At 44.5% G+C, this 12,657-nt stretch overlaps 1 protein-coding gene across 7 annotated transcripts in view; it reads right to left on the reverse strand.

Annotated features, from left to right (window-relative positions):
- MAST4 (microtubule associated serine/threonine kinase family member 4) overlaps positions 1-12,657 on the reverse strand; it is a 516,137-nt gene that overhangs the window by 8,626 nt on the left and 494,854 nt on the right. For 5 of the 7 annotated variants that reach the window (XM_054715204.1, XM_054715205.1, XM_054715203.1 and 2 more), the window contains 3 exons: positions 9,519-9,719; positions 6,913-7,142; positions 5,922-6,044 (listed from right to left, as the gene is read on the reverse strand). In XM_054715204.1, coding sequence (XP_054571179.1) covers positions 5,922-6,044; positions 6,913-7,142; positions 9,519-9,719 — 554 coding nt within the window. The remainder of the gene's footprint in view (positions 1-5,921; positions 6,045-6,912; positions 7,143-9,518; positions 9,720-12,657) is intronic. The other 2 variants (XM_054715206.1, XM_028139567.2) reach the window with 1 other exon arrangement.

Below are 12,657 nucleotides of genomic sequence, written 5' to 3' on the forward strand. Positions count from 1 at the left end.
ATCTTGCCCTAAGCGGTTTGGCTCAGTGGACAGTGCATCCACCTGTGGACTCAAGGGTCCCAGGTTCGATTCCGGTCAAGGGCATGTACCTTGGTTGCGGGCACATACCCAGTAGGGGGTGTGCAGGAGGCAGCTGATCGATGTTTCTAACTCTCTATCCCTCTCCCTTCCTCTCTGTAAAAAATCAATAAAATATATATTTTTTAAAAAGATTTAAATCTTAAATTATTCTAACATCTAGTTTTATGTTGTTTTTTTCATTTCACATTATAAAACTTTGAAAAACTTTGCCTTCATCACTGAATATTCTTTAAGAATGTATTGTAATTGGCTATATTATAATATTCTGTGAGATGGGTGGATCAAAATTTAACTATCTCGCTACTGCTACTGCCTTCTACTTTTCAATTTATATAAGAGTTGAAATAAATGTCCCCATCTATATATCACTGTCCTAACCTCTGACATTTTCCTTAAACTGGGCAATTAGACTCCAGGCACTGAATCACGTGGCCTATCCGAACTTCTTAAAGACTGTCATATAGACAGGTACACTATTTCCCAGAGAGTTTGTCAGTTCACACTCTTGCCAGCAGCACCTGGGTACCTATCTTACCACAGGCCTGTCAGAAATGAATACTAACATTACACAAATTACCAATTTTATAGGAAAAAGTTATGTCAAGTTTTAATCTTAATTCCTTGGCAATTAACAGGCTGAATGTTGTGTCATTGATTTTGGTCATCTGTGTTTCTTCAGGAAATGTTTTGCTCACGTCTTACATCTAATTTAGTATCTGAGAGTCTTAGTATTTTGTTATTGATGTTAGAGTTCTTTATATAGTTAAGAATATATAATCCCATACCTAATGCCATAATTATAAAACTGTTTTATGGAAATGGATTTGAAATTGAATGAGAAAAAATTATTTTTCATTATGAAAGAATAAATTATATATTCTATATGCAAATGACAAAGCTTTAAAAATAAACCTTTAACTGATAGTAGAGACTGGCATTCTATGTATATTTAAATGGAAAATTCTTGTAAATATGAAAGGTCTACCAATGAAGGTTGTTTGGGGTGGGGTATTTCTTCTCTTCACAAACTGAGTGAAAGCATACTGAAATTTTGTGTTTTCCTATGCCGCAGGTGAAGGAAAGGGCAAAAATGTGGAGTCTGGAGCTTATCTCTCATTGCAGCGCTTCCAATCTTTCTCCACACTCACACACAGAGTGGGCACACGGGGCCACACGCTCACTGGGGTGTTCTGTCGTATGGGCTACCAAATCCAGTCTATCCTTTCCTATCATAATCAACGTCGACTCTTATGCCTTTATCTAGAAGAAGATAACAATGCCACCTGGTATTTTAAAAGTGCATGAATACTGAAGTATTTTTCACATATATTCTTTTACCAGGTCACGAGGATTATTTTTTTTACAACCGTATGAGGTGCGAAGGGATTGTTATCCTTCCTTGCATTATAGAAAAGGAAGGCGGATTCACAGACATTCGTCCTTCCCAGGTCATAGCGTCCAGTGCAAGAGCCCAGAGCTGGCTGTCCTGACCCTCACCTCCACTGCCCACTCTGTTCCCCGCAGAGGGCACGGCTTGTTCTGGAGGAAAAGTGGTGCTGAAGGAACAGGCCCTGACTGACAGGAAGAACAATCATGGAATCAGACTGTCGAGAAGAAATTAAGGAGCCATAAACATATCATAAACAATTTAGAAAATAAATACAGTTATAAACAGGAATGCTAAACCAGAACACATCACTAGACTATACAAATGTCTCCTTTGCCTACGAAAGCCAAACCCAGTTTTCTCTGTCTTGTTTCTACATATGGCTATTCCAGAGGACAATTCACCCGACTTATGGAAATGCAATATGAGATAATGTCCCCAGATACAAAGATGCAGAATACCAATAGCTAGTTAGAAACATTAACGATTGTGAGAATGACAAATGACTGGAAGATAACTTTACAGAGAACAGGTGAGAAGTAGGAAGCCTGCCACCTGGTGGATGCATCGGCTACAGCGAGTGCTGCCTAAACTCGGCACAATGGAGCTAAGGGGGTGAGTTCATCCTCAATACTGGACGTTCTGTTGGGGAATGAGCAGCCTCGCATCAGAGAAATTCTGCGGTACTTGTTCAAAAATAACAAAAAGAGGGCCAGCAGACTGTTAAATGTTCAGTTAGTTCTCTTTTACTTCAGACCATTTGTGTGATTAGTGCACAGTGGGAGGGAAATTATTTCAGCTGATGGAACTGAACACAGAGCAGAAGTCATCTACCCAATCTCTTCTCTCCATCTGGCTCCACACTAGTTATCTGTTGGCCCTGGGTACCCTGAGCTAGCCTGTTCTCCCATTTATTTCTTTGCAAAGTGCACGTGGGGAACAGCATCTTCCTGCACAGCTGCGTCCTTGCCCTGATCCGCACCCTCCACAACCTGGCCCCAGCCAGCTGCCCACTGCGCCCCTCTTCTGAACCCAGGCTCCAGCCACACTGGTGTACTCATGCACCCCTAGCACCTGACTCTCCTGTGATGTAATCCCCTTGTGATTTAATGCCTTCTCTTCGTATTGCCTCCCCTTCCCACATACTAAACACCAGCCTTCACAGCCCGTCACAATGACCCCTAACTCCTCACACCTGTCCACCTGGAGGAAGGCCATCACTCCTTCAGAACTCGGGCCACAGGTACAGTCTGTTGCTTATGTTAAACACTTTGTCGCCTGGAATTGCCACTGTCTCCCCTGGGAACATCAGACGGTAAGTTCCTGGCAATCGGAGAACGTAATGGAGGAGCACTCTGGTGCGGGGCTCGAAAGCAGGCTCCAGGCCCGCAGTGCCGGGGCGCAAATCCTCTTCTGCTCCTTCCTGGCAGACAAGTTTGGGCTTACCTCTTCACCTATAGCAGGGGGCATTTACCGTATTTTCCAGTATATAAGACGACTTTTCAACCCAGGAAAATCTTCTATACGCCCAGTTGTCTTATACATCGGAAAATACGGTATATTCAAAGTACCTACCTCCCAGGGTGTGAGGATTCCCTGAGCCTAGTCACCTAAAGCACTATTTCCTATTATGCTTGTGTGTCATTTGGTGGGGGACCCTTGCAGTACTTAGCACAAGGCTCTGCACATTTCAGGGCTCAGCAGTTATGTGAGGGTGGTAATAATGAGGCTATTTGGTGGTCCCCACTTTAGTATCCAGAGGTTCCCCAGAGTTCATGCAAATGAAAAGTCGGAAGTAGGGGCTGATGACGTTTTCATAGGGCTCCTCTCATGCATTGGGGATTTAAACTCGTGCTATCCTAAGAAGGCAGCCTGGTTGAGAAGAGAGTTTCCTGGATTAGAGAGGTTAAGCCAGGCAGGTTATCACGTGAGCAGGCGATAAGACTGGGTCAATACGGCCTCCACTGGCCACTACAGCGAGGCCATGAAACAAACATGGAATACACTAACCATGCTCACAGTCTGAACGCAGCCCTGTGTGATGGCTCTCCCTCCTTTTTCTAAGGGTGCATGAGCTTTTGTAAAGTAGTCTGTGAGGATAAAACACCGCGTAAACAGCATCCAAGAACAGCAAAGCACAGCTCCCGCACTGACGCCCCACCAGCGATGGCACGGAGGAGGCCCCTGTTGACACTAGACACTGTGCACGATGTCGAAGACTGCTGGGTAAATTTGGAAGAGAGCGGCATGATTACACAGTTCACTGGGAAGATAATTAAATCCCTGGTATCCTCTTTGTTTCGTTACACTGGCTACTCCTCTTGAGTGCTTCCTTTATGAACAAGAGGCAGGATCCTCTGCTTGGATCTGTGACAGCGTGCACGGCTCCGAAGGGTGCCCATGGCTCTCCACTGCAGCCTGTCTATGCAGGCAGCAGGCAGCGTCAGAGAACACACTGACCAGGTGCAGGAATGGAAGCACCCTGTAACCAGATGATATGGATAGAATCGCCTGATTCTGCTAAGAGACCTTGCCAGAGAAATGGACATCCAAATTTCACCGAAGCAGAAAGAGAAGTTTTAAGACCCAGAATCCTGTTAGAATACTTCATCAAATAAACGAAAATAATCATGTCTCAGCATCTCTCCTACAGGCTGCTGTCCGGTCTGCTGTATGTTCAGCATACCCACAGCCGATTCCTAACACTGCCTAACTGTCTCCCCTGGGAACAGCAGACGGTAAGTTCCTGGCAATCAGAGAACGTAATGGAGGAGCACTCTGGTGCGGGGCTCGAAAGCAGGCTCCAGGCCCGCAGTGCCAGGGCGCAAATCCTCTTCTGCTCCTTCCTGGCAGACAAGCTTGGGCTGCTTGGCTAACGCCTCTCTGCCTAGGGCTCTGCAATGCTCTCCTCATAGTCAGCCCTGTCCCCCTGGTGTAGCATGTGTTGGTGAGAAAGCTGGCTAGACTTAGAGGACGCCCTGTGAGCATGGATGACAGTGAATCTGGCCCCCAGCCCACGGGACACCTGAGCCCAAGATGAATATCTCATTAATGCTATGAATCAGTCAATGACAATAACTTCTCTACAATCTGCTACTTCATACTGGACCCTTGAACATACATGCTATTCTACTCTCGGGACCTGGGTCAGACTCAGGGAATGACAAAGAAGGAGGAAAAAGGTCACTGAACTGAACTTATTTCTGAAAGGCTTTCCACACCCACTTCCCTGTAATACCTCCCAAGTTCCTCTTTTTTTTTTTTCAAGTTCCAGTTAAACGTCATTTCCCTGTGATGCCTCTTCCACTCACAGAATGTTTTCTCCAAGAGTATGAGATTCCTTCCTCTGCTATAGCCCTGAATAGTTAAGTTAGTTGAATTTTATCCACTTACAGATCTTCCATACTCCTTGAGGGCAAGAATTTTACCTTAGTTCCTGTGTTGCTACTTTCTCTATGGTACCTGCTCAGGGCCGGTGCTCTAGGACTGGCCTGAGTGCATGTTATCTAAATGGCAGGTACGTGCACAAGCTTCCTCTCCATAGGCCCCGGGTGAGCTGCAGTGCGGACTCACACCCGGTGGTCAGCAGCCCCTCACAGTGCTCAGGGAGCAAGGAGGTCATCTGGAAATCTGTTGATCTGTAAAGCAACCCTACAACTAGATACACTGCACTCTAATTGCAGGAAAATTAGCCTTTGTTTCTGAACAAAACGTCACCTCAATCTCAAATTCATCTTTATTTGTTTTAATCAAATCTATGTTTGGAGTTAAAACTTTATATTCTTGTGTCAGCAGGTGGCAAAACAAAGAACTCGGAAAAAGAAAGAGGATCCGTGTAATATCCACTCTCCTCTCCTTTCATGATTCCCGTGACCTTCCTCCTCCCTGGGCTTGATTCAGTTTTAAACAGAAAATGCTCTCTATGCAAGGTCATTTGCATGGAGGGAAAGGCCTACTGGTTGCCAGGACCGATTCTTCCATTGCCACCTATGTATGTAATTGGTAGTAGACATGTTTCCATTCACAATTCTGTCTTTCTGAGGAAACCCAACTCTCAGGCTAACCTTTCAGATCAGACCCCACAGCTTTACACCACTCTGTCTTCCTCCACTAGAATAAAACCTCCTGAACGTTCCTGAGCAAAATCACCTTTAGTTGATTTCCAACCAGATTTTTCTATGTGAAGTACATAAAACAAATTATTCTTTATAATTTAGGATAAGAAACAAAATTAAATTAGGGGGTGATTATGCATATATTCATGATATAAAGCCAGAGAATTGTTATCTCTGTCTTTTAACAATAAACCTGAGACTACTGAGTAATTCCTCAGTAATGAGCCTGCATGTGTAGGGTGTGCTGAAGAAGGACCCTAGGACTCAGGTATGTAATTCTTGGTACCAGTTCCTTCTGGCTCTGCCTCGTCTGTGCGGTCGTGACATAAAGACAGTACCTTCAGCAAGAGCTCTATCACTTCCGTGTGGACGAGTCCATGCACCGGCTCTCCATTGATGTGTGTGATCAGGTCCCCAGCCTTCAGGCCCGCCTGGCAGGCTGGGCTTCCTTCTTCTACATTCTGAAGTCCAAGAGGAGAGGGTATACTTATAAGCAAACAAATGACAACCCTAAGCCTACAGCTTCTAGTGCCAGACTATTCCGAGTTAAGTATCAAATGATCCTAAGCTCCTAAGAGGAAATTAAAAAGGCACAGATATTGCTTCTACTGTTATCATCCTAAAATAGGGTAATTTCTACGTTTTCTTAAAAAAAATTCAGGATGTTACCAAGGTAGTTTTTGTCTTTTTTAAAAAAGGTGGTCAAGAAAAAAACAAACACACACAGGAAAAACAAGAACAAAAGAATAAAGAAGGATGGAAATAGGATTGTCTTTGACCCTTTCTACCAGCTTGGTACAAAGAGGAGACAATCAAATGTAAAAACTGGACAGAACTATGAGAAAGGACTGTTCTGGTAAATTCAATTGTGTCATATAGATAAAGGCAAAGAGCACTAAAGGAAAATAGAACAGGTCCCAAATACCAGTGTAACAGATCATACACTGAGTGGCCAGATTATTATGATCTCTGAATGCATAATAATCTGGCCACTCAGTGTGTGTGTGTGTGTGTGTGTGCATATACATTAGAGGCCTGGTGCATGAATTCATGCATGGGTGGGGTCCGGCCAGCCTGGCCAGAGGGAGGGGACATGGGCAGCTGGCCAGCCTGCCTACTGGTCGAAATCCTGGTCAAGAGGACAATTTGCATATTAGCCTTTTATTATATAGGATATACACTGAGTGGCCAGATTATTATGCGTTCAGAGATCATACTAATCTGGCCACTCAGTGTATATTTGCTGTTATGTCTGTCTCAGCCAACTCACCCATCCCCCAGTTTGGCTGGGAATAAAAAGCAACAAGGATGAGAGACCGCTGGCCTTACCCAAACGATGTGGTGCACTGTGTAGACGTCACTGTCTCCCACGTACACCCGGATGGCGCGGATGGTGAACCCATAGTTCTTCCCTGAACTGTGGATGACCACGGGCTGATGCGGACTGGCAGAGGCTGCCGACGAATCCCGGCTGGGAGAGGAGTCCCGTGAAGAAGAAGGGTCCGAGGACAGGGAGTGGGGAGACATTGGACTCCCCAGTGGAGAAACAGCAAACATATCTGCAACGAAGAAGCCAGTCATCAACACCGATGCTGGTCACACACGCATGCATGCAGCCAGCCCTCACCTCGTCAGCCCTGCTGGGATTGGGAGCGTGGTTGCAAAACAAATGCATTCATTCTAACAGAATAATAAAGGAGAAATAATATAAAAATATTTCTATTGGTAAGCAGTATGGATTTCAAAACAGAGGTCTGCCAAGGACACTTCGAAAGTGTATTTTAACTAGCTTTCATTTAACAAACTAAAGGTATAATTTCTTAGTTCTCTATGCTAGTTAACACACACACACACAACTCAGCTACTATCTAGCTGTGATGCTTTTTAATGCATTTTATTTTACTTAAAGAAACAACTCATAGATGCACAAATTTGAAGTCCACGCCCACAGAGCAGACTGTGTGGACTAGAGTAAAAGATTCTCAGGCTCCAACTCTTGCCCTAACCAACTTTCACATGGTCCTTTTCAAAGACCCACAGCCAGGAAAGGAAGTTGTAATTTCCCAGCTGTTTTTTTTTTTTTTTTACATCATATTATTGAACTAGTACTGACTAAAACATTGAATCAAGAAAGCACTGAAATGGTAATTTTTAAATAAAAGAATCACTCCTTATTACTATGGTTACAAGTGATTCGCTTCCTGTATCACCTGCATTTCTAACAAGGTTTCTGAGAGGACAATGCAGGCGAAACAGAGAAATTTGAAAGGAACTCGGTTCACATTCCAAAACACCAGTTCTGCTCTGTTTTCCTTGTTTTATAAGCAAACACCTTTTAATGTATAGTTCATATCATTGTTCCAGCCATGTGAATCTAAACAGATTTCCACTGGTCATGGGAAACTGTGCGTGTGTTTGAGAAAAAGAATAATCTACAAAAGATGCTGCGGTTTAAATGTGAGCTCAGCGGGAGCGAGGCTACAGAATGCCACGCTGTGGAAGACGCAGCAGGGTGGCGAGTCGCCGTGTGGCCACAGGAAGCTGAGAGCATCCGTACCCTCACTCCTTCCCATTTTGATGTCTGTCCAAAGCAGAGCAATGAGCTAAAGGTGCCACTGTCCATGCCCCTTCACTCTCTGACCTCCTGTGGCCGCCTGGTGTGCTTTTGCTGGCTACCTTCCGCTATTCAAGAGACATACGCAGGTGGGCCGGGGACTTCAAAACATGCAAGCGAAAAGAGGACAGGGTGGATATGCAGATCCAAATGGATGGAAAGCCAGGCCTTGGAACAAGCATGTCAAACTTGCGGCAGGTGGGCCGCACACCTTTTTTAAAAGGCCCGCCGGCCATGAGTTTGACATGCTTGCCTTGGATCCTTCACCTCATGATGGTTTTCCTTACCCCACCAAGTTGACTAGTTGCCCTACTTTACCCAGATGCGGGCTTTCTCATCAGCTTCCAGAAGTGACTGGGCCACACCACACTTACCTTCCCGGCAGCAGCTGCACTGGGGCCACTGCCTTTGGGCACGAACAGTTAAAGGGGTAGGGGTTTGTTTACGGTGCTAAATGGATGCCTCCCAGCAAACAGAATAAGGTAAGGTGAGCCGCTACCCTCAAATGAGCATTTGTTTATATCCGGTTTCTTTCTGCACAAATTTCAAAAATGTAAACCATCTCTTTTATACATGGTCTGGATTCTTCCACGTGCAAGCCACCTGCCATAGAGTCCAATTGCCTCTTCCACTGTACCGCGCTGTCACTTGAATGCTAAGCCACAACCACCACCAGGGCGCATATCGCATCTCTGCCAGTGGAATTACTACCGACTCAGTGACTACTAGAGGCAAAACCAAGTTGTGGGAAAATACTGCAATTCAATGAAACCATAATTAAGCCCCGTTTTCTAATATAGGGCAGAAAGTGATTTGACTACCAGTAGGAGGAAGCATAGCTCAAGAGACAAGGCTGGGAAAGCTTGTAATTTCAGTGCTGTCTGTGACTCTTTGCATCCCAGAAATAAAAAGGTATGTTTTCTCTATTTCCTCATTAATTAGATGAGAAAAACTAGACTTAAGTATATACATGATGCATAGTGTAGGGAAGAAAACTTATTCAGGAGGGGAATTTATCCCTTCACCTGGAAGGGGGAGAAAAGGAAAGAAAACAAATAAAAGAAATAAGGCTTTGCTGGGAAGGAAGGCTGCCTCATCTCCTGATGCAGGAAGAGGGGAGAAGACATGAGGCCCCCGTGCTCTCTGGGAGCTTGGGGGCCTGCAGGGAGGAGCTCTAGCGAGCTGGGCTGGGCCCCCTTGCTTATTGCTCTAAGCAGTCCTGTACCTCAGTCAGCATTCCACACTGGCAGGGCGGGGGCGGGGGGGGGGGGTGGGCACATGCACAAACCACACAAGTTCATGCAAGTAGACGCCGCGCTACCTCCTGGGATCATGAGGGACAGAGCACTGGCGGAAAGGGACTTGGTGACTTTCCCCGCGATTTTCTTTTTCTCTGTGCTTTCTAAGCGCTGCCGAGCCATGTGGGAAGCGGGTTCACTGGGTGGCTTGGAGGGATTATCTGTATTGTCCACACACTCGCTTCGTCCATTTATCTGATCCAAGTGCTCTGAAAAACTGCCAACTGCACAAAGAAGAAGGGATAAACACGTTCAAGAAAAATTTGGGGTAGGAGAGGAGGGGGAAGGGGAAGAGAGAGAGAAGGAAGGACGAATGTTGCGAAACATACTCCCACATGGCTCTTGATCTGGACGGTGTCGGCAAACATCGAAAACACAACTGGTTTGAGAAAGGTGACGTGGAGAGGAAAGACGAAAGGGGTTTCATTCTACTTGAATATGCCTGCTCACATCAATGGCTCTGTTTGAGTAGAATAATTACTTTCTAGAATCTATATTTCACAACCCTCGTAGAGACGACCCTGCCCCCCTCCACCATACTACGAAGCAAGCATCACCTTTATGCACACCACGACCGCCTACTGTACACTGTCCTCTGATGGCAATGATCCTCACTAGGAATGCTGGTCATGATGGTTTTTGATATCTGGACATCATTTAATCACGTCATGCAGACGCAAGCCCGTGTCATCTCCCACCATCTTCCTAGTACACACCTCACACTAGGCTTAGGTGTGTAACTTACAAAAAGAACCTAAAGTGCCTCCTTTGACTCCTCACCCCTTTCACTCTCAGCTCCTTGTACATTTCATAGGACAAGGCAGAGGATATTACTGGCTACGTTACTCAGCGGCTCACTACACCTTCCTGGCTTTTACTCTAGACAGTGGGCTGCATTGCTGATCTGCCCTCAAGCTACTAGACCAGTGGGAAGAGGCCCCCTTCCCCTCTAAGCCAGCCATGCCTTCTTTTTAACTTTATTAACCTTTCATGTTAACTAGAGGAGATATTTTTAGAGAACTGCCTTCAGCAGAGGACGATCAGAGATTATAACCTCATGGGAGGGTGCAGAGATGGACCATCACTGATGTCGGTCAGGTGACTGCGCAGTCCGGAAGTAAAAATGTTCTTGCTCAGAGTGAGGGGCTGAGGCCCCCAGAGGGAAGTTCAGTGGCCACCCTGGTCTCTACTACTCTTTCTTTCACAGGCTACCAGTGTTTTTTGCGTGTTTTTTTTTTCTTTTTAAAATCACTGATGCTATATCTTATTGTTTTTTTTTCCAGAAAAATAAATGCTTATTGCATTTTTACTTCTAAATGCTAAATTATGAGCCTGTGCTTTAATAAATCATCCAAACTCTCATCACCTTAAGATATCTAATCCATACAGAGAATTTAATACCATTATAAATGATCTTTTGAAAGACCAGCCAGCACATTTTTAAAGTGCTGACCATAGGACATCCTTTGCCTTGAAAAGTGCTACGCTTAATTAGACTTAACTAACATTTCTGACACAATGCTACCTACACGCCACTCGAAGGCACAGTTGAAGTCCGGCCCTAGGTTACGGGATGTGGCACAGACTCCAGAAGAGGGTGCAAGCTAAGGCAAGCCTGGGGTTTGGGAGAGTGGGCTAGGGCACAGCACTGTCCGTGGCCACCTACTGTGCGTGGGTACAGGAAAACATGCATGGACTTCCATGCCACACCCATCTGACCGACAAAGGAAGACAATCTTAAGGCAAATACCACAGTCTTTCTTTATGCCAAACTCAATCTTGCTTAATGGTGTATCAGTTCCATTCATTCTAAATAAAGAAATCTATTTGCTGAAGGACTTGATAAAAACTGCTTCACAAATCACAAATCTCATCTCCACTACCTCAAGCTTACTTCGGGGTAAGGTACACACTCTCCCTCCTTTCTAATTTGGTTTGGATAAGATCACGGACGAGTATAAAACGAAAAGCTGCATCACTTTACGATGAATACTTTGTTGGATGCCATGGAGCACTACTTCAGGACTTTTACTTTTTTTCTGATTCAAATACAATGTAGTCATTCAAAAAAGAGAAACCGGTGTGAGCTGTCCTTCCCTAAAGGCCAGAGTGTGAACAGTGTCCCCTTGACCCTCTCTCCTCTCGCCTCGCCATCGCATTTCACAGCACTGCACCGCACACGTGCTCCCACTCTGCCAACGGTGGATAATGTCACCTTAATGTTCTAGAAATGTCAAGGGTTCTTTCTTCTTGATGGTGGAGCAATATGAAAATCAACAAATTTAATTTTCCTGCAGTCACGGCTTTCAGATTCCCTAATTACCCTTGGCTATGAGCAAATCAGCTCATCTCTCTATTCTGTGCAGCCCCCAAGGTCTTTGATTATTTTTAGTGAGTGTCTGGGGGAGCCAGAGAGAAAGGTGGTTTGAATCTATTAATCAAAATGCATGGCAGGACCTAGGCAGATTTTTTTTTTTTTAATTATGAAAGTCATCTATCAAATGCTTAGACACCCTTCCCCTCCCTTTACCTCCTACCTTTCTGATAGTGAGTAGGCTGAAGAGACTAAGAGATCATCAGCAATTCACCATATTAAGAATACATTTTAAATGGAGGTAAATATACTCTATTCAGAGTAAGAAAATAAACTTAGAAATAAATACAGACCTTAGTAACTAGAAATATAAAATACTGAGTTGATTACCAAGATGAACTAAAAATGGTCAGGGATCCTAGATTACTATGTTGTTTCTACACTATAAATACACCGCTATTATCTTGGCTTTATAGGATTTGGACAAGTGGAATTATTCTAATGCCGTGGTTGGCAAACTGTGGCTCGCCAGCCACATGCGGCTCTTTGCCCCTTGGGTGTGGCTCTTCCACAAAATACCACGGCCTGGGCGAGTCTATTTTGAAGAAGTGGCGTTAGAAGAAGTTTAAGTTTAAAAAATTTGGCTCTCAAAAGAAATTTCAATCGTTGTACTGTTGATATTTGGCTCTGTTGACTAATGAGTTTGCCAACCACTGTCCTAATGGAAACAGAACTAAGGTGACTAGGGAAAGAAAAACCCCACATTATTTCCCCCCATGATAAACTATAAGTAGATATAAAGCTCCTCTATAGAACCAAACTTTTTTTTCTTACTTACTTATTGAATT

The sequence above is a fragment of the Eptesicus fuscus genome, chromosome 4 (assembly GCF_027574615.1).
Source record: "Eptesicus fuscus isolate TK198812 chromosome 4, DD_ASM_mEF_20220401, whole genome shotgun sequence".
Lineage (NCBI taxonomy): Eukaryota > Metazoa > Chordata > Mammalia > Chiroptera > Vespertilionidae > Eptesicus > Eptesicus fuscus.